Raw genomic sequence first — 26,138 nt, 5'->3', positions numbered from 1 at the left:
GTGCCACAAGTACTCCTTTTCTTTTTGCGAATACAGACTAACACGGCTGCTACTCTGAAACCAGTAACTTGCATGTTTCTGATGGTGTTGGGTTTTGGAGTTTGAAGCATTCAAAAAGCTTCCATCCTTTTCAAGTTTGAGAAGCTTTCATTTTTAGCTAATTCTTTAACTAAAGACATTCTCAGAAGCAGCTCTTGAGCAGTAGAATATGCCTCTACCAAGCTTGCTGCATCGGTCCTCACTTCATTTGAGTGTCTGCTTTGTTCTCTGAGCTCCTGAAAACCAGTCTTAAGCATCACATAAGCCTTTAAAATGATTGTATCTAGGGTTAGGATTAGTGCCATAGCAATATGGGCCTGGTACGTGAAGCATTTTTTTAACCATGTGTCATTGGAGCTGAAATCTGAGGAAAGCTTTTGATAGCACCCTCAGTTTAAAGAAAAGGAGAACTTGTGGCACCTTAGAGACTAACAAATTTATTTGAGCATAAGCTTTCATGAGCTACAGCTCACTTCATTGGATTAAAAGTGCCTATAGATACTAACAGTGTGATGCAAATTATCCCTTTTGATGGGAAAACTGAAGCAGAGGTTGAGTGAACTGTCAAAGGTTACCACTGTCAGTCAGGATTAGAACCTGGCATGGTCTGCCTTCGGGTGGGCAACATGGTCAAGGGGACACCATGTGGCAGCACAGAGGTTCATGTGCTGCTGGTATAGAGTCGGAAACTGCTCCTGGCTGGCAGGGGAGCACCCAGATTTTTCCCTGCTTCCTCCCACTGCAGGAACATGGGGGTAGGGGGGAAGCAAAGATACTGTCCACTACCCTAATAATCTTTTTGTTCTGGGGGGAGGAGGGTGTAACAAAGAGCAACAGCAAGGGCTCTATGTAGCCAGCTCACTTTCCCCACCTGGGCTGTGCTGTGAAGCAAGCACTAGGAGCTACTACCCTGCCCTTACTCAACCCAGGTAGGGAAAGTGACCTGGCTGCAGAGAGCACTGATGTTGAACCCATTGCTTGCTTCCCCATTCAAGGGGGATAGGGAGGATCTGTTCTGGGAGGAAGGAGTGAGCAGCAGTGCCAGCCATTCTGCATCCAGGTCAGTTTCCGCATGGGGGTGCAGGAGGGCAGTAGAGGGGCTAGGAGTGCAGGAGAGGGTGAAGGGTTAGGAACAAAGGGGTGCAGTGCTGGAGTTGGGGGTGAAGGTGGAACCTGGGGAGCTCAAAGGGGTCCTGGGGCAATGGGAGGGGCAGCACCAAAATACAAGTTCATCCAGGGCACCTTTCCCTGAGGCTAGTCCTGGAACACAATCTTGTGCTTGCTTGTGGTGTGCTTTCCACCAGTGATGCTTTGAGGTAAAATATAGGGGCTGTTGGAGTTGAAGGACACAATCATGTAAAGAAATGACCACTAAGCAATTGTAAGGGAAGCAGTTGAGGTTGTCCCTAGACAGCAAACTGCCCTTTCTTGCATTTTTCTAAGTGGAAGTAAGGCTATGGAAGCCTCATATTTCCTGGACATCTGTTAATCTGGCTTTTAAATTTCTGTATATGGTACAAAAATGGAATTTCTAAGACTTAATGTTAGTACTGATCTTTTTGCATGGCAGAAGTCTTTGATACTGTGACTCAAGCAGTAAGGCTAGGCACAGCTGCAGAAATTTTGGAAAGACAGGTGTGAAATCCAGCTAGGTAGACTCAGCAAGGACCACTTCTCTCAGCCTAACCACTGAAATGCCCAGGGGAAGATGAGATGTGAACTATGTTGTAAGTGTTGAAAGACAGGGTTTATGGAAGGCCTACAACAGCTGAATTCCTACAAATTCAAGGCAGGAGCCTTCACTGGGATATTTAGATGTTAGATGGGGTGGGATCTGAGTTTTTTCACCTTCCTCTGTAGTATAGGGCACAGGTCACTTGCTGGAGGATTCTCTGCACCTTGAGAACCATGATTTGAGGACTTCAATAGCTCAGACATAGGTGAGGTTTTTCACAGGAGTGAGTGGGTGAGATTCTGTGGTCTGTGTTGTACAGGAGGTCTGACTATGGTCAGAAGGGTATCTATGAATCTATAACACTGGACATTGCAGCAATCTAGGGGATAAATCTGCTTTCATAACAGTAAAACTCTAGAACTAATGTAGTTTAGATTCTTAGTAGTCTGACACTTACTAGCCAGCGAAATGGATTCTCTTCTATTCTGATTTGTGATCACAGTTTATGCTAAACTTGGTCCTGGCTACATGTAGGAGTAAAAGGAATCATTGGTGTTCTCCAGTACTTTCCTGTACCCTTGAGTAATAACTCATGACAGTGCAATTAACTTCAAAAAACTTTATTCAAATTTATAATTCCCAAAGTCACATTCAGCCACTGATTGGACCTTGTAGGCAATGAGGTAGCTGTAGCTTCTACATGTTAAATGGTGACAGGTTTGGTTTTTTTGAGAGGGAAATATCAAACACTTTCAGAAGTTACCTGCTGACACCCAACAAATATAAAAACTTAAGGCTCAGTATATAAGATGAAGTCAAAGCCATAATATAGAAAATGTAGTACTAGGTCTAGTTATTGGTAGCTAGATCTGTATTAAAGGATGTAGGTCTGTTAACTCTGCTGTTCACCTTGAAGGGCAGTTCACTTTTGAACAGTGACTGAAGTAGCTTAATACTTGCTGTCATAACTGCAGAACTCGTATAGTGATTGGAAAGTGAGTTGAGCTCTATTTATTTGAGGAAGGGTATAGCCCTTTTGCCTGTACAAATACACTGAAGGCTCACAGAGGGGTGAGTAGAAAAGCTAGCCTGCTGAATCTCCTCTGTGGTGCAGGAGCCAAACCTGACTTTGACTTTCCCATGCTGGCAGTTGCAATAAACCATCTTTACTTACAAAGCAAACTTGACCTAGCAGTCAGATGCACACAGTGTTCAGTGATGCCATTTCTAGTTACTTAAAGTTGTGGATTAAATGAGCTTTCTCAAATCAGGCTGCAGTGATGGGTGCTACAGGAAGCTATGTAGTATAAAGGCTATTTAAATTGACTTAATTTGCTACATGTAAGGCTCCAGCTTGTCTAGAGGCCAGGTAAGCCATACTTAAGATAGACAACTACTGTTTTAGTCAAAAAAGTAGATCATATTTTTTTCAATTTGAAAAGTAGATTTTAATACTTAAGATGGAAGTAGCAAGAAGAATTGTCAAACAAGACCACCAGCTGGAAGACACACTTAAAGTGTGCCCCCTCCATGCCTGAGGCCCAAAATGTGCATATCATTGTCAATATTAGAGGTGCTTTTAAAAGGAATGTGTATAGTGGGGGAGAAAGGAGGGAAGAGCAGCAGTCTACTCTTGGCTTGTACTACTGACAGTCTTTCACTTTACCAAAGCTTCAGAATCTGGTTTCATTCACAGCTTAAAATACCTTGTAGAATGTCTAATGGATTCTGCATCTTTCCTACCCAGAAGAGAAACTGTTTTTGTAACAGGTTTGTCTTGTGAACACTAACATTAAATAGAACTAAAACACCTGTTGACCACTTTGAAAGTAAAACTGCCTGATATAACTGGAATTTAACCTAGCTGCAGTATATTTTACAAATCACAGCTCTTAATATTTTAAAACCTACTTTAACTGGTGTTCTGTGGACATTAATTCAAACTGCCTATTTTGACAACTTGTAATTCACTTTTAAAAGTGAAATCAACCTTGTCCCTAGTGCCAGTGGCACAAGGACTATTTGTAATAAGGGAACAACTAACTTCCAGGTATAAGGACTCTTTCCTTACCAGCCAGTGTACCTTCTCATATCATGTTCACCTAAATTAGACTAAGCATGAGCACTGCACAGATGTTTAAGGTTTTTCTGCCTTATTAGTTTAACTGAATTGTAGAAGAGCTGGGAAAAATTTACAAATCTTTGCCTCTATTTAAATTTATCCTAGAAAACATTTTTCTCAATTAACTAGAAACCTGCAACAGAGTTAGATTTAAAGGATCTGCCACTAAGTTTTTAATTTGAGCTGTAAGCATTAGAGACAGGGCTCTGAGTATATTTTAGTTTCACTGACTGCATAAATAATTTAATTGGGTCTCCAGTATGAGCATTTGTAAATTAAATCCAACATTTTATTTCCATGAATAGTTGGCAACACTACTGCTAGAATATTCAGGAAGATGAAGACCAAAGGAATTATGACTAAATACAGGTACAGAGTTGAAACAGCTGCAGTATTCATACTGCTAAATGGAAGTGGTAGTACATAGTTCACACACTGATTTTGTATTAGTCCAACTGAAAACATGCTTTGAAATAGCTTCATGTCAGCTTCAGTAACTTGACTGTAGTAAAAAGTCTTTGAAAATCCTGCTTCTGCTACACCTATGGCTTGATTTACATCAAGTATTGCAAATACAGCTGAAGTTTTGCTTTTTTTTTTAAAAAAAGGGCAATACTACAAAACACAGGACAATTATTACTGACTGAATTAAATCCTATTTTCACTTTCCACCTGCTATACAATTAACCTATACTCTACCAACCAGCTTTCAGCACCTGACTTTCAGTGCTATTACTATTTATTCAAATTAAAATGTACAAGGTAATTGTCAAATCTTTTAACTTGTATTCCATTTTTATGGTTTGACATTATTCCTATATATACACTATGCAAGAGATTAACAAAAGTGACTCCAAGTAGCACTGAACTATCTTATGTTACAGCAGAGCAGAACAGTATTTAAAAAAAAAAAAGCAGCTTCAGTTTACTTCCCATGGTGCTCTTTTCTGTGAGAGGGTGCAAAGGGAAGACTTGCCCAAAATGTGACTGGGACCAGAAAAGAGGAAGGTAAACAAACACTCATCCTCCCGCCCCCTCAAGAAGCAGCACTATCACCAAGCTAGGCTATAGCAGGCTATGGGCTGGGGCTGAGAGGTTGAGGTGCAGGAGGGTGCTCTGGGCTTGGATCAAGGGGTTTGGAGAGTGGGAGGGGAATCAGGGCAGGGGTGAGGGGAGACTCTCAGGGGGTGCAGGCTCCGAGCAGCGCTTACCTCAAGCGACTCCCCTGCAGCTCTTATTGGAGTGTGTAGAAGCTGGAGCAGGGCCATGCCATAGCTTCCAGGAGCCACATGGTGTGGTCCCCCCACCCCAGCTGGAGTGGGGCCAAGCTGCATGGTGCAGCCCCCCCGGCCCAGAGCAGGGCTGAGTTACATGGTCCAGCCCCCCCAACCCAGCGCCCCGGCTGGAATGGGGCCAAGCTGCTGGTGCAGCCCCCAACCCAGCACCTCAGGCAGAGCTCCAGAGCGGGGCCGAGCCACATGGTGCGGCTTGCAGGCCCAGCTTAAAACGGTTTGTGGGCTGGATCCGGCCCATGGGCCATAGCTTGCCCATGCCGGGGCTATAGCTACCCTCACTCTAGCCAAAATGTGAGTGTCCATGAGCATTTGTAAAAGGCTCCAATGACAAGGTGGCGTAAGGCATTCTCCTTTGGTAAACACAAAAGCTGACTGGCAGCTATTTTAAGGCCATAGCCTCAAAGAATCTCTGACCTCCACAATGGTAGCAAATATTTAAGGGTATCTACTTCCTTTCCTAACCCACTGCATCTGGCCCCAAATCTTGTTCCTTTTGGATTATGGTGGCTAAAGTATTGCCATTCCTCCAACCATCATTGTGATCCAAGTATGGAGCAGGCACCAGTTTGGTACGTGTCCTCCACTGAGGCGCCTGGGAAGTGGGGGAAGAGGGTTCAGTGCACTGCCCTCGCCTGCAGGTACCACCCCCCACAGCTCCTATTGGCTGGGAACCGCAGCCAATGGGAGCTTCAGGGATAGTACCCACAGGCAAGGGCAGTGCATGGCAGGGCCACCTGCCCCCCCCTCCCCCCAAGAGCCACTGCCAGCCACGCTGGCCCCTTCTGGCAGCGGCACAGGGCCAGGGCAGGCAGAGAGCCTGCCTTAGCCCCGCTGCGCACCACTGCCACCCTGGAGCCACTTGAGGTAAGTGGAGCTGGAGACCAAACCCCTCCTGAACCCCCAAACCCCTGCCCTGAACCCCTTCCTGCACCTTAACCCCCTGCCTTGAGCCCCTTCCTGCTCACTGCACCTCTCCCGCACCCCAGCTCCAGCCCTACATTCATGGCCCTGCATACAATTTCCCCACGCAGATGTGGCGCTCAGGCCAAAAAGTTTGCCCACCCCTGTCCCAAACTATATCCTCCCACAGTTTTGGTCTTCTTCCTACTAGTTTCTACACCCTGACGGACAAGGGTGGGGGTTTTTTAAATCCATCTACCAATTAAAATTTATGCTGGCCTTCTACTCTTTTCTGGCTTCCTGCCCTTTCAACACAGGGATGTGACCACTGAAAGCAGCCTTTAACCTAGATTATTTTGTCAGATGACCAAGAAAGAGACCAATGGGTAGGGATTGCACTGATTATTCTTGGTCATTGCACAATACCTGAACTTTCTTCTTACTTGGTTCAAGCAATATGAGTAGTAGCAACAATTGATATTGAGGTGACAGGGTGCAACCCAGGCCCCATGGACATATGGAAGGGATCAAGGGGTAGTTGGTATTACTGTAGGCATTTGGGTTCTCTCGACATTCCCTTGTCTAAGATGAGTAGTAGTAAGACACCACCCTGCTGGCAACTTGTTGGGCCTACATACTGTGACGTGTATATTAGACCAGTGGCTCTCAACCTTTCCAGACTACTGTGCCCCTTGCAGGAGTCTGATTTGTCTTGTGTACCCCGAAGTTTCACCTTACTTAAAACTACTTGCTTACAAAATCAGACATAAAAATACGAAAATCACTCTTACTGAAAAATTGCTGACTTTTCCCCTTTTTACCATACAATATAAAAAAAATCAATTGTAATATAAATATTGCACTTCCATTTCAGTGTATAGTATATAGAGTAGTATAAACAAGTCATTGTATGAAATTTTAGCTTGTACTGATGTCACTAGTGCTTTTTATGTAGCCTGTTGTAAAACTAGGCAAATATCTAAATGAGCTGATTACCCCTGGGGATACGCAGAGGTCTTCCAGGGGGTACATGTACCCCTGATTGAGAACCACTGTATTAGACATCTACAAGTAGACCCTTTTCTAAAAGTGTCAAAGGTGGTAGCTAGTACTGGACATACCTTGCTTGCAAACCTATAGAAGGAGGCTACTTAGAGACATCAGTTAAAACAGAAAAGGAAGGGGGGTGGTAAAGAGAGAAATGAGGTATTAGGCTTGCAAGACCCATTCTGCTCCAGTTACTTTAATGTTTTCACATTACTGGTGACACTATTGATGGCAGAGTTAATGAATTTGTACAGTTTTAACACTACTAAAATAGTGTAAGTATTAGCCATGCATTGCTTAAATACTTCAGGAAACTAAACCTCCCTCTTCTACCTTTCCTTGTGTATTAGACTCCTGTTTCTTCAAGTACTTTAACAGTCTCTTACAAAGAGGTGAAACGACTGTAAAATGTAAGCAACTTACTATTTTCATTGAATACTCACACTAAGGGCTCACCTACACATGAAAGTGAATCCAGAATAATGTACGGTGTGAATTTAGAGCAGCCTAACAATTCTTGATGGGCTGTCTAAAGTGGATTAAAATAATTTGGAATGAGATTTATTCCAGAATAAGAGTATCCACAGATGAAACTATTCAAGAGTAACTCCCTGTGTAGACAAGCCCTAAAATTGATAATGAAAAGAGTAGCACTACTTTTACTAATGCACCAGTGCCGTGTGGCCTTGAGTCAGTTGTGTTTGCTAACAATGAAAAAAAGAAATTCAGGCTTCTTGTACCATTGCTGTTACAGAACTAGATTTTTGAAATTTGAGATTAACTCTCTTAACTGAAAGATCACTGCCCTTTACACTGAGTACCGCTTCCATGAGGACAAATTATAATAATTAAATCTTTTGAGCAGCACAATAGGTGGAAAGAACGTTAACACGTCTCCATCCTCCCTTAAAAAAAAAAACCTGTAAAAACACAAGGTCTACAAAATCCATTTACTTTAAAAAGATTTTTTTAAAATCCTAAATTGACTGAGTTTCTCAAATGATGATGTCACCCTATTGGTTTTGTATCCATTCATGCCCTACAGTTCTTTTTAAAAAGGTTAACCTAAACCTGCTGCTGGAAGATTTCAGTATGTATCAACCTGTTCCATCATCATCTTGCGGCTGTACTCATAGGCAAGGAATAGTGCACCATTGGCTGGGAATGCACGAATTAAAGTAGGCTTTAGTCCAGAATACAAAGCAAATACTCCTGCAAAATGAAACATGAACGGATTAGAAATGTGCATGTTAAACTCTTAAAAGACTAATCAGCAATAGTTCTGATGCTCTACTCTCTAGAAGTCACGCAGACGAACTTAAAACAATGATGTTAATTAGAAGAATCAGGAAGCAGAGAGTAGAACTCATTGAGACAGGAAGTTGTTGAGGCCAACAACTCAAGATTCAAGAAGAGACTGGACATCTATATGGATAAATATCCAAAATCATCTTAATAACATTTGGGAAGGGATATTAAACCTTGGGCTTAAGGCCATCAAAGTATTATCAATTCGGAAAAGACGCAATATGGGGGGCAGCTGGCTCCACATCTTTCTGCTCCAGGGTTCTAATACTTTCCTCTGAAGCATCTGGTGCTAGCCACTTTCAGATACACCATCCTGGACCTGATGGACCTTGGATCTGATCCAGTACGGCAATTTCTACTTTCCTAGTCAACTGAGCATCTTTTATAGATGTACAAGTTACCGTTTCTTATAAATTCTTCAAAAATAGATAGTCATCACAAATTTGATCTATTTCTAGTACCTGCCTGGAGTTTCAATGACAAGTTAGCCACTGCATTTACTCATCTGTCTTTAACAGGTAAGATACTACAGTAAGTACTAAGTGATTGCCCTCCAAAGTACAACTGAGTGTAGTAGATGCATTAAGTCTGAATCTGTGAAACTAGTTATGTTAGCAGAAAGATTTTTTAGTAGCATCATTTCCCTAGTCTCTAAAGGTGGTGATGGGAGAATTTCACAAGAATAGTAATTTGTGGTCTACAGAAAAGGGAGTAGTGTAATTAATTCCCCTTAACTTCTTAACAAACTAGGTTTCAGAATAGATTTTTCATACTGGACTGAAAAGTTTTCACAGATGAGCCTGCAGGTTCAATTTGTATTAGATATGCTTACCTTCATTTCGCAAAATATTTGCAAATGTTCCCATGAAACCTGCCTGTTTTCCAGACATGGAAAGAACCTGAATTCTAGATTTGACACAGTCCACAGGATAAACAGCAATCCACAAGCAGATGCCTCCAAAACCACCACTCACCATCAAAGGAATAGGGCCTAAAAACATAAAATAAGCTTTTATATGCTGTGCAAATCTGTATCCCCCAAATCTGATGGTTCTATTTTAGAATAATGTGAAAACAAGAAATGCACAGAGTTTATGAAGAGGTGGCCATCTTTCTGTGTGATAAGCTTGCACTATATCATAGGTATAAGATTAAACAAAGTGGTTGTGGATTTCTAAAGAGTCCAGCCTCCTAATGCCACAAGCATATTTAGAATAAGAGTTTCAAAGTTTTACTATGTAGACAAACCTTCAACACAGTCTGGTTTAGGAAAGCAGGTTTCTTTAAAAGATTTTGTAACATAGGGAGAGAGATACTGTTATGCTCTCTCAATTCCTTCTAAATTTACATATTCTTAGTTCAGAAGTGCAACTCACCGGCCAGGCCTTGAAGTTCACTCTGGAATGTATGGTTCAGGCCATGACCGGGGGGGGGGGGGAGGGGGTGTCAGAATTTAATTAATACTTAAGACAAAATATCTCACTCCTGTTGCCATTACTGGATTGGCTCTGCAGCGCTAGCACAAGTAAAAAGATTGTAAAAACTTATTGAGTAAAGCCAGCGGTTATGACTCTGAATATACACAGGGGAAGTGTCTACTGAGTGAGACCGCAGTGTTACAGACCCAGTCAATTTTCAAAATGCAACCACATTTTGCTCTTATGATCGGATTTTATGAAAATTCTGTAACAAAAGCGGCCAAAAAAAGCAAGAACCTTTAACTACTAAAAAGCAAACTACTAAAAGCAAACAGCAAGTCCCTTCAAACGCTGGTATCTTGCATTTTAATAGCCAGATAGGATACCATTGGGTCTATCTTCAATATCCCTCTTTGAAAGTGCATATGAAGTTAGAACATAAGAACAGCCATACTGGGTCAGACCAAAGTCCATCTAGTCCAGTATCCTGTCTTCTGAGTGGCCAATGCCAGGTGTTTCAGAGGGAATGAACAGGCAATCATCAAGTGATCCATTCCCTGTCGCCCATTCCCAGCTTCTGGCAAACAGAGGCTGACACTTCAGAGCATGGAAGGAGCATTTGTCCAAAATAAGGAATACACGAGTTCCAAGAGTTTGTGTTCATACTGGAATGATGCACAAAATTACATTTCACATTCTGCAGTACTAACATCTGAATCCTAAACAACCAGATAGCCCTTAAGTACTATAAATAGGACTGACAGAACAGCCTATTAATGAGGTTGCCCAACATTTCCCATTATAAGACTCTGTTTTCAGTTGCTTATAATTTGCCAAACTGTGAACAACTCTGCTGCAATAAACAGTTTGGTGGTGCACCGTGTAGTGTTGAACATTAAACAGTTTTTGCACAATTATCCTCTCCTGATCAGGTAACTCATAGATCAGCTAAGTAAGTGTACAAAAACAAGATGATGCATGTCAAATCTGAAAGTGGTTGGTCTGAGCAGTTCTTTACCAGTCATAAACAGGAATAGTGGTGGTTTTACTCCCACATCGCTATTCTACAGGGCTACAATTTTTTGGATGCAGAGATGCAGCAAGTGCATAAGGTATAATTAGCATTGCAGGAGAGATTTTGAGAGTAGCAATATGCTACTTTCTGTAGTGAGAGACCATCTTTCCCACATACCCACAAGCTGGCACATACCTAGTTGATCTTTTGGTCTCTCCGCTGCAAAAAATGTCCGACTCAGTTCATAGCCTCCAAAGAAGAAGAAATAACCTGGGACTTCCCGAAGTAAAGTGCTTGACAGACCATGGTAAAACCCGAGTGGGCCATCCTTTTGAATAACACTTTTCATTACTGACCAAACTGTACTGATAGAGGGGTTGAAACAATTAACAATACTTAGCACTTAACATATATTGATCTGCAACATCCTATGAGTAAATACCTTAAACATTACCCCCATTTTACAGATGGGGAAATAGAGGCCAAATAATGAATCAATTGCAAGGCAAGAATTAGAATTGAGGAATTCCTGGCTCTAATCATTTGGTTTTGCCACAGACCTGAGACAGGAGCAGAGGTAGCAATTAAGGGTATGTCTTTGCTATAGGGTTAACCCAGGTGATTGGCACCCAGGAGTGAGCACCTGGGTTAGTTGAGCTCAAGTGTGAGCAGCCATACTATAAAGCCCTACTCTGGTTACGGCATCCTCAGTGGAGCTGCACTCTGTGTGGGGCTAGTACTTCTGGAGGGATATCCCATGGTTCTTTGTGCTGCAGTAAACTGAACTGCTCTGATTCTTTCCCAGTGAATTGTGGGAGAACTTGTCTGTCCTTCTGAGTTCCACACAGGGAACTGTGGGAATGCAGTGGAGGACTACTGCCACTCAAGTGACTTAGCACATATCGCCACTGCAAAGTGAGCAGGTTACTAGCCTGAGTGAAAGCCTCGCTTGGGTTTTAGCCTACAGCCACAGATGAACCAGCTAACCCAGGTTGAAAGCACCACTAAACTCAGGTCAGAGGGCTGTTTCTGTGGAAGGGAGGGAAGGAGGTAGGGGAGTTAAGGGAAACACTTTAGTAAGAGCCTGAGTTAACTCTGCAGTGAAGACATACCCTGAATTAGTATTCCCCAGGAATGTATTTTGACAAATCAGTAGCACACCCTTTGTGCAATTAATAGCACAGTACAAGCTAGACTTTAAGTGTGCTAGGATGGACTTTTAAAATAGGTATAACATCAACAGATTTCAGTGGTATTGAGCAAATTACATACTTACTTGTGTCCTTGTGCTATCTTTCCAGATAACTGCATTTCATGCATGGTCTGCAACCGACACTTCACCAGCTCTGTGGGACATAGGACCAGGGCAGCAAATGCAGAAGCAAAAGAGCCTGAAGCTGCATTCTGCAGATCACTGCAACAAAGAAACTACAGTTGATACTTGGGCACTGCTCTTCAGTCACATGATGGGTGCTCTTGCAGTAGGCTCTCTCTTTCCTAAAAGCTTTATCAAATAAAGAAAAACTGAACAAAGGTGCAAAAAAGGAAAAGCAATCATTTAAAGGAGGTGACCAACTTAACACCTAGCTCCAGCCATCTTCATATACAACTCAAATAAGTTCTTCTCCTTCAACAGCTATATAAATTTAAGTATATTATAATCTTTCCCATTTCTCTGACAAAAAAGCACAACCAATTCAATGAATCAAATAAGATCTGAAGTAAATTTCATCCAGACCACACCACACGATCCATTGTCTGCAGCCAAGCTCTTACGATACAACCGCATTTGCTCCAACCCCTCAGACAGAGGCAAACACCTACAAGATCTCTATCAAGCATTCTTACAACTACAATACCCACCTGCTGAAGTGAAGAAACAGATTGACGGAGCCAGAAGAGTACCCAGAAGTCACCTACTACAGGACAGGCCCAACAAAGAAAATAACAGAATGCCACTAGCCATCACCTTCAACCCCCAACTAAAAACTCTCCAACGCATCATCAAGGATCTACAATCTATCCTGAAGGATGACCCATCACTCTCAGATCTTGGGAGACAGGCCAGTCCATGCTTACAGACAGTCCCCCAACCTGAAGCAAATACTCACCAGCAACCACACACCACACAACAGAACCACTAACCGAGGAACCTATCCTTGCAACAAAGCCCGTTGCCAACTGTGTCCACATATCTATTCAGGGGACACCATCATAGGGCCTAATCACATCAGCCACGCTATCAGAGGCTCCTTCACCTGCGCATCTACCAATGTGATACATGCCATCATGTGCCAGCAATGCCCCTCTGCCATGTACATTGGTCAAACTGGACAGTCTTATTAAAGAATAAATGGACACAAATCAGACGTCAAGAATTGTAACTTTCAAAAACCAGTCGGAGAACACTTCAATCTCTCTGGTCACTCTATTACAGACCTGAGGGTGGCTTATCTTCAACAACAAAACTTCAAAAACAGACTCCAACGAGAGACTGCTGAATTGGAATTAATTTGCAAACTGGATACAATTAACTTAGGGTTGAATAGAGACTGGTAGTGGATGGGTCATTACACAAAGTAAAACTATTTCCCCATGTTTATTCCCCCCACCCCACCCCCCACTGTTCCTCAGACGATCTTGTCAACTGCTGGAAATGGCCCACCTTGATTATCACTACAAAAGGTTTTTTCCCCCACCCACCCGCTCGCTCTTCTGCTGGTAATAGCTCACCTTACCTGATCACTCCTTACAGTGTGTATGGTAACACCCACTGTTTCATATTCTCTTTGTATATAAATCTCCCCACTGTATTTCCCACTGAATGCATCCAATGAAGTGAGCTGTAGCTCACAAAAGCTTATGCTCAAATAAATGTGTTAGTCTCCAAGGTGCCACAAGTCCTCCTTTTCTTTTTGCGAATACAGACTAACACAGCTGCTACTCTGAAACCTGACATTCAAGACTGTATGGCTTCATTAACCCATGGTATCACAAGACCACAGCTTCTTTATCAGATTTTTGCCAGTGCCTCAATAAAGATAGCTGGCACCACACCAACATGTCCCTGTGATCAACAAAGGGTCATGTGCTCAGATAACAGCTCCTGCTCTAACAATTATAGCACATGCAGTGGAATGGACATGTGCAACAACCTCAAAGAACAGTAGTCACGGAAAGGTTAGTAACTGTTTTGGTTTTTTGTTTGTTTAAAATTAGGTCACTACAGAGCCTCAGACTTTGATATCTTCAAGTGGGAGTTCTGTGGTGGAGCAAAATGAGCAGGATGATCTAAAAAAGAAAAAGGAGTACTTGTGGCACTTTAGACTAACAAATTTATTTGAGCATAAGCTTTCGTGAGCTACAGCTGATGAAGTGAGCTGTAGCTCATGAAAGCTTATGCTCAAATAAATTTGTTAGTCTCTAAGATGCCACAAGTACTCTTTTTCTTTTTACGAATACAGACTAACACGGCTGCTACTCTGAGACCTGTCAGGATGATCTAAGATACTCTTCCCTCCTTCCAGAGTTTGGATGAGTGACATGGCAGAGAAATTAGGTACAATGTAAAGACCATGGCTGAGCTGCTCTGCCGAGCCTCTAATGGGGTGCAGTACAGAACTCACAGACAGGATGTGGACATGGGGGATAGACTATCATGGCTTTCAGCCACCTTTGTGTCCCCCCAATCTTGGGATGCTCCCAGAACTGGAGAATCCCCTGGAGTAACACAATCCCAGATTCTCAGCGGTCTGTAATTTACAGCAGCCTCCACAGGCTGTCTGTCCCCAACATGCCCCCACAGCAAGGCTTGCAATGGGGTCCTCTGAAGGCAATCTTACAACTGTCTTCCACAATGCCTTCAGTGGGAGAAATGCTCCTGTCATTGCAACTGTTGGTTCTGGGGCCCTTTTATGCCGCTTTGGTCCTTTTACCTGGTGTGAAGGTGCTGGAGTAGGGTTTACCACCTCCTGTTTTTTCTGTATTATTGCAAGGATTTTATTTTGATCTTTAAAAAAATAGCAAAATCCTCACACATTCTTTAGAAATCGGGAAGTTCCATGTTTTCCCTGCCACCCAATCAATCTGTCTCATGATGACAAATTGTACTTTTGAAGCTATTTAAAAGGCTGGAATCTCTGTTCGTTATATCTAAGATCTTCACAAATACTTTTAAACACTGTGAAAGCCAGTTTCTTCATAATTTAGCTCATCTATGGCTTTTATTAGACACTCCATGAGCCTGTTAACCGAACGCAACCGGAGTGTTGGTTACTCAGTACCCTAACCAGGAATGGAAAAACATTTGATCCTAGGAAAGTGGGGGAGTGCTGCCTAAGCAGAATGTTTTTGGTTTTCTAAATATGCATTGATGCAATTTTTTCTGAATCTATGAAAAGAGCAGAAGTGCCTTGTTGGGAAATTAAATGGACCACGAGATTTTTAAATATACGGAGGAGTCTTACTTCTATTTAATTTTGGCATCTGTTTAAGAAACTAGGCTGTGAAAAGTAAGTGCTTCAATTAGGGCAAATACTGGGCATTTTTAACATGCTACAAAAAAGTCTTTAAAATCAACAATGCTAGATTCAAGTGTATTTAAGTAGTATTCATCATTTCATTTACTGTTAAGCTGCATATGGCGGAGTTGAGAATTATCTAAGGAAGTAAGTTCACTGCCAAAGTTGAGCCAAAACTCTGTTTTTTGTTTAAATTCAGTAAAATGGAGATTTTTCTGGCTTTGTAGTACAGTGACTTAACCCCTAGTATCTTGATTAGGATACCGCAGTCAGTCTATAGAATGAGAGGCTTCCAATTTTATCAGGGAATTTTAAAATTTTAGTTTCCTTTGTGCATTTGTCATGCCCTGGTACCTCTGCATTATGAGAGTCTCTCATTATGTGCTTTTTTGCCCCAGAGGTTTCCTGCCTCATTCAATGCACAGGATCAACCTGTTCTGGAGATGACTCAGGGCTGTCAAGTGAAGGAGGCTGTTTGACGTAGGACCCTACTTCATTTGTTGCAGAAGTAGGAAGGTGTGTGGTTAACGAGCCAGGAGATTGCAAGAAGAGACTGGATAGTCTCATGGTTAAGGGAGTTCTACGGAATGCAGCCGATAAAGTGAGCTGTAGCTCACGAAAGCTTATGCTCAAATAAATCTGTTAGTCTCTAAGGTGCCACAAGTACTCCTTTTCTTTTTGGGGATACGGACTAACATGGCTGCTACTCTGAAACCTACAGAACTCTGGAGAACTGGCTTCTATCCTTGGCTTTGTCACGGAGTTTGTATGTGTGATGCTGTGCAAGTCTCTCAAGTGGCCCCTAGCTGTGCGTTTCTTGTTTTCTAGGTACTTGACCTGAGACCCTGGGGTCTGATTTCCAGAAGTGCTGAGCACTCATAGCTGCACAGAGGTCAAGGGCAGCTGAGCTCTGGATATTATAATGCTAGGTACTTTGAGGAAAAAAAAAAAATCACATCCTAGGTGATTCAAATTGGGCCCCTAAAACTAGCAGATACTTTTGAACATACCTCTGTGCCTCAGCTCCCCACCAGTGATATGAGGATACTACTACCCTCTTGCAACACAGGGGTGTTGTGAAGATTAATTAAATAGTATGCAAGTGCTTCAATAACACTTTGGGGAGAGGAGAATAGAAATGTTTGTGATAACCTTCTGTCTTTACAGCAGAGTTTATCAGCATGCAATAAATAAGGCAGGGGGCCATACATTGAACAGTGAGGATAAAACAAAATAATGAATACCTGCTCATTCTGTGAGCATCATGGTTCTTGTGCACTGAATGAGGCAGGCACCCTTGGGGGGAGGGGAGCAGGAAGTATGTAATCATATAATTAAAGACTGTACGTCTCCTTTATGATTCAAGGGACCCAAATTAAGTCTGCACAGGCAACCTAATTTTAGCAATTCCTAATTTTTGCATGCTTCTTTAACTATGCAGTGTGGCTTTTACTATGGGAATCATAACTTCGTTTTCTGACTCTTGTGTAACTTCACTCTTGTAAAGATACCACATTAGAGTTTTTATGTCTCCTGCCAGGGAAAAGGTGATTTAATGGTCATAGCAGAAGAGTGAGAATCAGCAGATCTTTCTAGTGTTAGCTCTGCCACAGACTTCCTGCAGCAAGGAACAAGTAACTTCATCTCAGTTTTGTTATCTCAGAACAGGGACAATGCCTACCTCACACAGATGTTGCAAAGCTTAATGCGTTAGTGATCTGAGATCTTCAAAAGGGAGATGCTGCAAGTCTGAAATAATGCAAAGTTACATGTTGTATCACTGTCAATAGCGAGGGCTACCACAGCTCTAGCTATATTAAGGCAAAAAAAATGCCTAATGCAGACAAGTCCTCCTTAGTATATTTACTAGCTACTTACATAGGAATCAGAGGCAATGAAACCAGCATACAGGACCTTTCAATTAATGTTTCAGGTATTGTACACAGCATATTAGGAAAATTCAAGACACAAATGCATTGTATTTACATACATGTGCAAACAAGGCACAACTGGAAGAAGAGTGAGTCTATTTTCTATAAGTTGCAAGTTAGGGTAGCAAAGAGATAAAATTGGCAGCATAAGCACAGTGGCTCTAACTTTCAGTCTGCAGTTAATCATTCTTTAGTTTAATCAAATACTATTTTAGGATCATAATTTAGCAAACAGTTATTTATCACTGAGGGAATTTGACACTTATATACTTTGTTGATAAGGATTTTTTGTCTTCCTAAATCCCTATCCCCTTCCATTCCTAACCAACACCAAACAGACCTCTTTGGCGTGTGTTCTTTCAACTGGAAAACACATTTTTCCTCTTGCTGCTGTGATAGCCACACAATAACCAGGTCTCAAAGCTAAATGGTGCTAATCTACCACACAGGCTAGATAAGCACCATCACTTCATGTAAATTAAAGTACATCTGTGTGTATAAACTACTTTTAAAAATTAACTTAAAACAAATTAGAAGCATAGATGTTTATTTTGGGAAACTCACAGACCACAAAATACCTGTGTAGGAGGGTATATAAACCTGATCAGAGTGTAAGAAAACAAAAGTTAACCTCAGTTTGTTACTTTTCATGTTTCCCTCTTCAGTCCAAGAGAGAATGAGGTAACGATGACTGTTGGAACACTAAGGCAGACCACCGCTTGGTATGTCTGAGGGCAGAGCGAACTTGGGGTGGATGGTCCTCAAGTCTGGAATTCAATCCCTTCACATTAGTCCAACCGAAAATTTGCTGATCTGCAGGGCACGCTGCAAGGCCTCTGTTTAATCAGGCTTTTTCCCAAGAGGCTGTCTAATGGAGTTTGTTTGGCAAGGCACAGGTGTGCGTTATTTGTGTTACATTAGTTAACATGGGCTTTAGGAATGTATTATGATTGGGCTGTAAATGCAACTAGATAATAGCAATAGGGGCATCTTATAAATGTAAAAAAGAGCAGAATTCAAGGAGAAGTCTGTCTGGCGAGAGTTTGAACCTGTACCATTTTTTGGTATCACTATACTGCTCAGTACTACAATCTCATTCTTTACTGGTTGTGGCTGGTTTTTTTTGAGGGGTAAATTTAATAGTACCATTCTGTATTTAGTACAACACCCTAGGGAATAAAAGCGGATTGATAAATGCACTTTGATGTTGGAGGCACTTGGCTTTGGTATCACTATGTGCGCTAGTCACCTGTCCCATTACATATTCATCTGCTCTCCAATTAACCCATAATTTCTTCATAGTTAGTGTGTTCTCTTTAGTTATTTCAAAATCCATTCTGACTAGTTATATACTAAACAGATGCTGACTTCACCTAGAGAAAACTGACCTGGTGTTCAGAGGAGATGAGATATGGGGTAAGACTAAAATATTTAAACATTGTGATCACTTCTAAAATATACTACAATACTAGGGGCTAAAAAAGTAAATTTCCTCCACCTTCTCATTCTGGTAATTATAAATATATACAGATGGAATGCAGCTAATAAAATTTGTCTTTAACTGCCTGCAGCTAAGCACATTTTCATATCCTTCAACCAAAGTTTGATCTACAAGTGTCTGGGTTCATTTCCTAAAACCTGACAGGAAAGAAAGGTACCATTTACCCACACACAACACTGATTTTTCATGTTTTACTTTCAATTACTTGTAAATATTAGAGGGGAGACCTAGTTTGCAGAATCACAACCAAGAGCTTCCCCCTTTTTGATGGCAAATTAGTGAAGTCAGAACACTGAGTTATAACGAATAAGTGAATGTTATTCAGCATCATCATTGCTCTGGAAGGAATGATAGTTGGGACAGTGCTAAGTCACCGCATAAACCACCTGAGCCATCACTGATATCTGTCCATGGAGCTGTGCAGACAACGAAGATGCAGCCTCTCTTAATGATGCATGGACTTACAGCCGCCAATGCTCCAGTAGTTTCAGACCCTTTCCTTCACAAATACTACAGCATGGGATTTAAGAAAGATGCTTACAGAATTCTCTTCTACCTCCCAAAACAAATCATGGTGTTTGGAAGAACCAACACATTTCACACAATCTGGGTTTTATGGCAATGGGCACACCCTATACAGACCAGCCATCTGTTCTTATGAAAAAATGTACCATAATTGCAGAGACAAGGTCTTGTGTAATAAAGTTAACACTTGCACAGTGACAAAATGGTACCCCGGATAATGGATAAGAGACTGCACTTCATTTTAAAATACAGCACATTAGCATTTACTCTTGACTGCTAGTTGTACAATATTCTGGAGATTACAATTTCTGTTACTAACCTCAGTTTTGCCTTCCTGTCTAATCCAACAATGCCCCTCACAATCTGCTGGCAAAAGCCATAGCACATGAATAGGACTGAGTTTTCTGCTATGTTGGCTACAAGTGCTGGGGTGGTCCCTTTGTAGAAGCCTCGCAATCCAACTTGTTTATATGTCTTCACAATACATTCAAGGAGTCCTTTATACATGCTGGGAAATGTCTGCATCTTCACCTTCGCAGTATCAAAGGGCTGGCCAGTTAGCACACATGCAGTCCCACCTGAGGAAATAAGACTATCAACATTCAACAGCCCCTTACTGATCAGTATGTTGAGTTGTTCCCCCCCCCCCCCATGAAGAAATCCTGTTTTGTGGGAAAAAACAAACAAGCAATATCGAGAAAGGGAAAAATTCACCACTGGCATAATTAGGCCCAACTCAATCAACTTTGGTGACACCATTGACGACACTGGCACTTGCAACATTTTTAAGTTACAGAAGTACGAAATGAAAAAGATCAATGCTTGATTTAGAACAGTTGGACATTCGTTCATAACACAAGGCAATTAATTCATACATTGACTAGATGGTGAAATAAGAGTTATCAGTGGAATTAACATTCTCTCTGTATTAGGCAGTCACCTCATCAGATGAAGGATGAGTAGATCTGAATGAATGATGTGACGAGATTATGCAAGAAACTAAAGAAGCTGAATGTGTGAATCTAGGGTGACCAGATGTCCCATTGTATAGGGACAGTCACGATTTTGAAGGCTTTTTCTTATATAGGCTCCTATTAATCTCCACCCCATCCCAATTTTACACACTCGCTATCTGGTCACCCTATGTGAATAAAGCACCTTTAGTTGTTTCTGAAGCAGGGAGAAGGTACATTTTGTTTTGAAGGGGTGATTCTCATTTGTACCACACTGAGTGGAGCCAGTTTGTATTATACTGCTGCTGCTGCTCTTGTGTCACAGGGTGAGCCAGAGGAACTCCAATCTGAGCTCCCACACTGCTTTATTTTCCTCCCAGATCAGGTGACTGCAGGCTACACAGCTAACCAGGCTTGGAAGCAGGATATGACACTTCCTGAACTCACTAGGGGAGGGATTAACTAAGAACAGCAGAAGCTGGCAGGGGTAGATGTGGCTTCCTGTTGAGAGAGCTGAGGCAGGTATCTGTGATGGGCTCTGTTGAAGCCCCCTAAGGCAGTCTAGGGTGAGGGTGGGGAAAGAGCAGCCAAGAGTCTGGAGAGAAACTGGGGATGGCTCCTCACTGAGAGGGAGCCAGGAATGTTGTCTGAAAGTAGGTTGGCTGATGACAGCTGGAAGAGGCCAGGGAGAAGGTTTCTTTGGAGAGAAGTGAAAGTAGGAAATGGCATTGGGAATCTGAAGCTGAGGAACTGTGAGTTGAGGGTGGACGGGTGATACAGGGTCCCAGGGCCAGAGCCCAGAGTTGGAGGTGGTGTAGGAACTCCTATGACCAAGGGGCAATGAATTTGTGAGCCCTCAGATAAGGGTCAGAGGTCCAAGTTAATTCCCTCTTGACCAAGGGCTGAAAAACTTTAGGAAACCCTTGCAAACTAATGGCAACTAGGAAAACCCTGCTTACCAACAGGGAAGACTTAGACGCCGAGGCCACGGACAGCTTGGGCGCTGGTATAAGGGAAGAAGTCCTATTCAACCAAGGAGAAGGACTTGTTTGTCACACCCCTCCTATACAGGACTGTGGCCTACTGAAGGTAAAAGTGGTTGTTTACTTTTGTTTAGAATTTATTTACCCCAGAAGAGAAGGACTTATTTTGGCCAGAGGGCCAAGTTACTCCAGCAGCCAGGCAAGACATCTCCAGAGAGAAATCCGAAGCATGGCCACACACACTTCACAAGGGACTGGCTAATTGGATCCCTACAACATCTTCTGTTAATTGGTTTGCTAGCCTAGTATGCTGTAAAGCCAGCTTCTGTTGACTGGCAAAGATCCAGATGTGGCAAAGATCCAAATGCAGCACAGCAGTAGGAACCAACATAAAACAAGAGCAAAGCCTACATAGTGAGCTTGCAGCAAGAGGGAGAAAACATAAAGGAGACCTTAAAAATGCTAGAAGGTGAGGAGAGAAAGGAAGATTAACAGCAGCCTATTAGAACAAAGGAGTAGGATTATAAAGCTAATCGAGTAAGCAAAGCAAGAACAATCTCTTTATAAAGGATTTCAGGTATCAAAGTGATGGAGAAGTTTAAAGGCTTTCGCTTCTTCATCCGGTTTGAAGTTAATATCCGAGTTGCAACCAAAAGAGGAAATAGAGCAAAGAACTATAATCTACCTTTAAACCTGTTTACTGGCAGAAAACAGGCAGATTTCCCTGAATAGTAGATGTAATGGGGTGGGGAGGGGAGATGGGGGGAGAAATGCCATCAACTTTGGCATATCTCTTTAAATGAAAGCTAAGTTTCCTAGCCCTCATGATAGTCAAGATGATGCTGTATTGGCTTTCATTGACAAAGTTATCTTTATGAGGACTGACTGCTGTGATGCTGACTAGAGGTGTTAGTTTTTGCTGCTGCTATTTCAACCCAGTGAGCATCGGTGAAGCAGACCAAAAAAACAAAAAACAGTGATTTCACTGAACTCTTGTTTGGGACAGAGTTTGGTGATGAGGCAACAGGAAATAAATAGAAGGTGCCCTCTCCTTTCCATCAGCCAAAATGGGCCTTTGTGTGGAAATCTTCAAGTCTGTCACATACTGAATAGCCACAGGCCAATATAAAACAAGTATACCTGGGCAGAGTCAAGGGACAGCAGCCTGGTAGAAACTCTGGCAACCTTCTTATAGGTGTTACCCCTGGATAATGGTAGCTGCACCCTCTTTTCCCTCCACATGCCATCATCTTTCACACTGACCTTTGGATTTAGACCTTGGATCATAGGTGTCTTGTACCATTTGAGTCATGGCTAATACTCTTGGATCCATGGCACAAATACAGGGAACATTCCTAGAACACTAAATCTGTGTATATCCGCACAGCAACTAGACACCCACAGTTGGCCCATGCCAGCTGACTTGGACTGTTGGGCTGTTTCATTACTGTATAAACTTCTGGGCTCAGGCTGGAGCTCAAGGCTAGCTGGGAGTTTTTCTTTGCTGTGTAGACATACCCTGAATTAGCTATATTATAATATGCAAAAGATGTGATTAGATGGCTAATGTGTTGAGTTTGTTATTAGTAGAGCACCAGCAGCAGTGTTAGGCACCGTACATAGATATGTATTTTCCATCCTCTTTGTGGAACACAACTTAAAGTTAATTTATGTCTCCTGATGTTTCATCCTTACCAACCATATTTTAGGCGATATGAGAAATTGATATTTTCATTTGTAGCTAAGTGGAAGAACATCTTAAGTGAACTGATGACCTTATGTTACATTATTCAGAATACCATAATGTTTCCTCATCTTCCAAAGAGACTTTCTGAATGTTGGTTCAAGAGATAACCCTTCAGATAGCTTTCTGCCCCTTTCAATTAGGGAGAGTTTTTAGGACTGAAGCATTATCTCAACCACTTTGCTTGCACATGGTGTTTGCCTTCATTGCAAAACTTTACTTGTGACTGACATTTTGAAACTCATGTGAGCATGAAAATACACATTAGATGAACTCAAACCTACTCTTAGAAAATCATTAGTCTAAAAGAGGTTACATATTTACTTGTTGGCATTGGTTTCAGTGGAGTGATATTAACCTATCAGATGTTTGCAACACTGGGCTAGGTCAGTTAGTTCCTTCCTTCATCTCAACATCTTTCTTTAGATGTGGAAGATGTGCCTCTTGTAAAGATTTTCAATTATTAACAGTGCCAATATGACAAATCATCATCATTTAGCAATCAGATTACTGTCTTTATACTTGTGAGGAGACTTGCTTTAAGAGCACAAGCTTTTTTGCATCAGATTCTCAGAAACTTTGAAAACAGAGTTTTCTCCAATATTACCTGCAGCACCTGCTGTGAGGTCAATGGCAGCTTGAATGGCAGGATTTGTCCTCATGTTTCACACTTGTTTATTGGTTGCTATGGAATAAGAACTCTCCACTGACAGGTAAGATGTCGTGATACGTATACCTAAGGTGGAAAAGGAAAAAATGCTAAAACTACTGTTAACCTGCATATTTCAGCTAAACTACTTTCTGCAGATCACCCATTATGCCCATATATCCACTTCTATTCATCTTCTCTTAAATCAAGAGTTCTATGGCAGAGAAAAGATAGTCCAATGGTTAGAGCCTAGACTGGTACTTGGAAACCCAGGTTCAATTCCCTGCTCTACCAAAGATTTCCGTGTGACCCTGGGCACATTACCAAGTCCCTCTGTGCCTCACTTCCCCATTTTACAAATGGGAAGAATAGCACCTTTCTACTTCAGAGGGATGCATTAAGATAACTGCACTAAAGATCATGAGGAGCTAAGGTACTAGAGTGGAAGCCATATAAATAACTAAGACAGATATCAGTATCACAAAGGATGACAGGAATACGTAGGAAATCTCTGGAAAGGGGTTTGGTTGCCTTGTATTCCCAATACAAGTCTTTTTAATGGAAGCCCCAGGTTTAATTTACAGAATGCCACCCAGTGTGGATTTTATTTGGTTTTGTCTCTCAGGAAGGTGGTTGGCATAATAAATACCCTACAAGGGCAAAGTTTTCAAATAAAACACCACTCATTAAAATAAATCTGCAGATCAATGCAAAGGCTATTTCATGAGGGGAAAGGATTTGTTTTGAGCAACAGAACCAAGTTAGAAAACTAAATATTAAAGACGTAAACTAATTTGAAATTCAAAGATCTACATGCATGAGTAGATAATGCCAGCCATATATTCAGCATGGTACTTTTTAAAAAATGAGAAGGAGAGTGAGCAGTTGTACTAGCAGAGTATCCCCTTCCTTACATTAATTTTTGTCAAGTAAAGGAGAAATCTACAGAACAATTAAAACACTCCTAATATGTACTGTATAAATATTTCATCCAAAGTGTTTTGGGGGATAAAGAAATGAGAGGGAAAGCAACTCTCAATATGCAGGGAGGGATACATGCTGACAAGGGAGTTGTAAGAACAGTTGTACTGCATCCTTTCTAAAGTTCTGTGATGGACAGACAGAGGTTTATAAGAAACATTTTGAAAGGTCTGTTCCCACATGTCTGTTTATCACTTTGACAGCTGAAAAATTGTGCGCCAAATAGTTATTTACACTTATGAAAGTGCTGATTCTTTCTATTCTAGAAAGGTCTGGCTTGTACTAGGCTGAATATAATGGGATTTAAAAAAAAAAAAAAAAAAATCAGCCATTACTAGGACATACTGTATTTCTGAATTATATTTAAAGATTTGAAAGGTATTATTCCCAATAGCATAGTTAACTAGCTACTGTTATTTCAAGATAAAAGGCTCCAAGATTGTTACACTTAATTATCCTGAAATTAATGTCATTACTGTCCTCAAAGCACTTTGTGATTTAGCCCCTTTGATCTCGGAGAAGCGCAAAAGAAAAAAAAAAAATCAAAGAGACTAAAGAGAGTCTGTGAATGAAGGGAATCACTAGTGAGTCTCTCATTGCAGTGGAACTTGCATTATTGCTACACTGCACTAAATATAAAGGAAACCATACCAAGCCACAAACTGAATATATGCTCATTTCCATTCCATCCTGCTGATGAGATTTATCACACACTGGAAAAGTGAAGGCAAAACAAGGAAGAGTTTTTCAAAGAAAGTACAATAGAAAGACCAACACAAGTACCCAGCCACAGCACTAGATTTAAGATTACATAATTAAATCTAAGCCATCATTCACTGCAGGGGTAGTCAATAGGCAGACTGCGGGCCAAATCCAAACTACCAGACGCTTTTGAGCAGACCTTGAAATCTTTATTTTTTAATTTCTTTGGAGACTGGACCTTCACTATACCTTGACTGAGAAATGTGGACCTTGACAAAAAAATAATTGACCACCATTTACAGTCCTATAGATTTTTCTGAATTTACAGTAATAAATAAGTGACTAAAAGTCACCAAAAGATTGTTAAAATAGCAATCACTCATTCATACTACAAATCCAAAGAAATCCAGAAGTCATGTAAGAGATCTTCAGGAAATTTACATTTAACAATTCTGTTACCTAGAACAGTGTGTCTTCCATCCAAGGACCTCAAAGGACTCTCCAAATACTGAATGATTAAGCCACAAGACCCTCCTGCAAAATAAGGACTAATGCCCCACTTCAGAGACCAGAAAGACGGCATGACTTTTGACTTGCTTAAGGACACAGCAGGCCAAACACCAAAGTAGAATTTGAATACAAGGGCCATAAAGGTGCCATTTCTTGGCTGGGGCTCTTACCCTTCACCCTAATAAGAAGGGACTTGTTTTTTCATTGTCGGAATGCATGCTTTGAGAAGAGCAGAAGCATAAGCCTGAGGCTGTCCTACTGTTTCAATTTAGGTAGAAGTTTGTATCCGTGTCTCTGCAAGCTCTTTCCTGCACTACTTG

The 26,138-nt window shown here is 41.5% G+C and overlaps 1 protein-coding gene across 2 annotated transcripts; it reads right to left on the bottom strand.

Annotated features, from left to right (window-relative positions):
• Positions 1-4,438: 4,438 nt before the first annotated feature.
• On the bottom strand, positions 4,439-26,138 carry SLC25A15 (solute carrier family 25 member 15). Of its 2 annotated transcripts, none has more exons than XM_043504448.1 (7): positions 25,989-26,138; positions 23,584-23,712; positions 19,616-19,874; positions 12,096-12,233; positions 11,015-11,184; positions 9,219-9,377; positions 4,439-8,290 (listed from the first exon to the last, which is right to left on the bottom strand). In XM_043504448.1, exons 2-7 carry the CDS (start codon positions 23,636-23,638, stop codon positions 8,166-8,168), a joined length of 906 nt encoding a protein of 301 aa, XP_043360383.1. In that variant the 5' UTR covers positions 23,639-23,712; positions 25,989-26,138; the 3' UTR covers positions 4,439-8,165. The 2 variants fall into 2 exon arrangements, with proteins under 2 accessions (XP_043360383.1, XP_038236103.1); XM_038380175.2 differs by lacking the exon at positions 25,989-26,138 and adding an exon at positions 25,768-25,941 and having other exon boundaries at positions 7,259-8,290.

This window comes from Dermochelys coriacea, chromosome 1 (genome assembly GCF_009764565.3).
Source record: "Dermochelys coriacea isolate rDerCor1 chromosome 1, rDerCor1.pri.v4, whole genome shotgun sequence".
Lineage (NCBI taxonomy): Eukaryota > Metazoa > Chordata > Testudines > Dermochelyidae > Dermochelys > Dermochelys coriacea.
This window is presented reverse-complemented; position numbering and strand designations above follow the sequence as displayed.

Excerpts from the sequence above, each read along its gene's own strand:
- SLC25A15 (XM_043504448.1), bottom strand. The coding sequence starts at position 23,638 with ATGAGGACAAATCCTGCCATTCAAGCTGCCATTGACCTCACAGCAGGT. Across the intron at positions 12,234-19,615 it reads GACAGGAAGGCAAAACTGAG|TGATCTGCAGAATGCAGCTT; the intron begins GTTAGTAACAGA and ends TCTTTGTTGCAG. Across the intron at positions 11,185-12,095 it reads AAGATAGCACAAGGACACAA|TACAGTTTGGTCAGTAATGA; the intron begins GTAAGTATGTAA and ends CCCCTCTATCAG.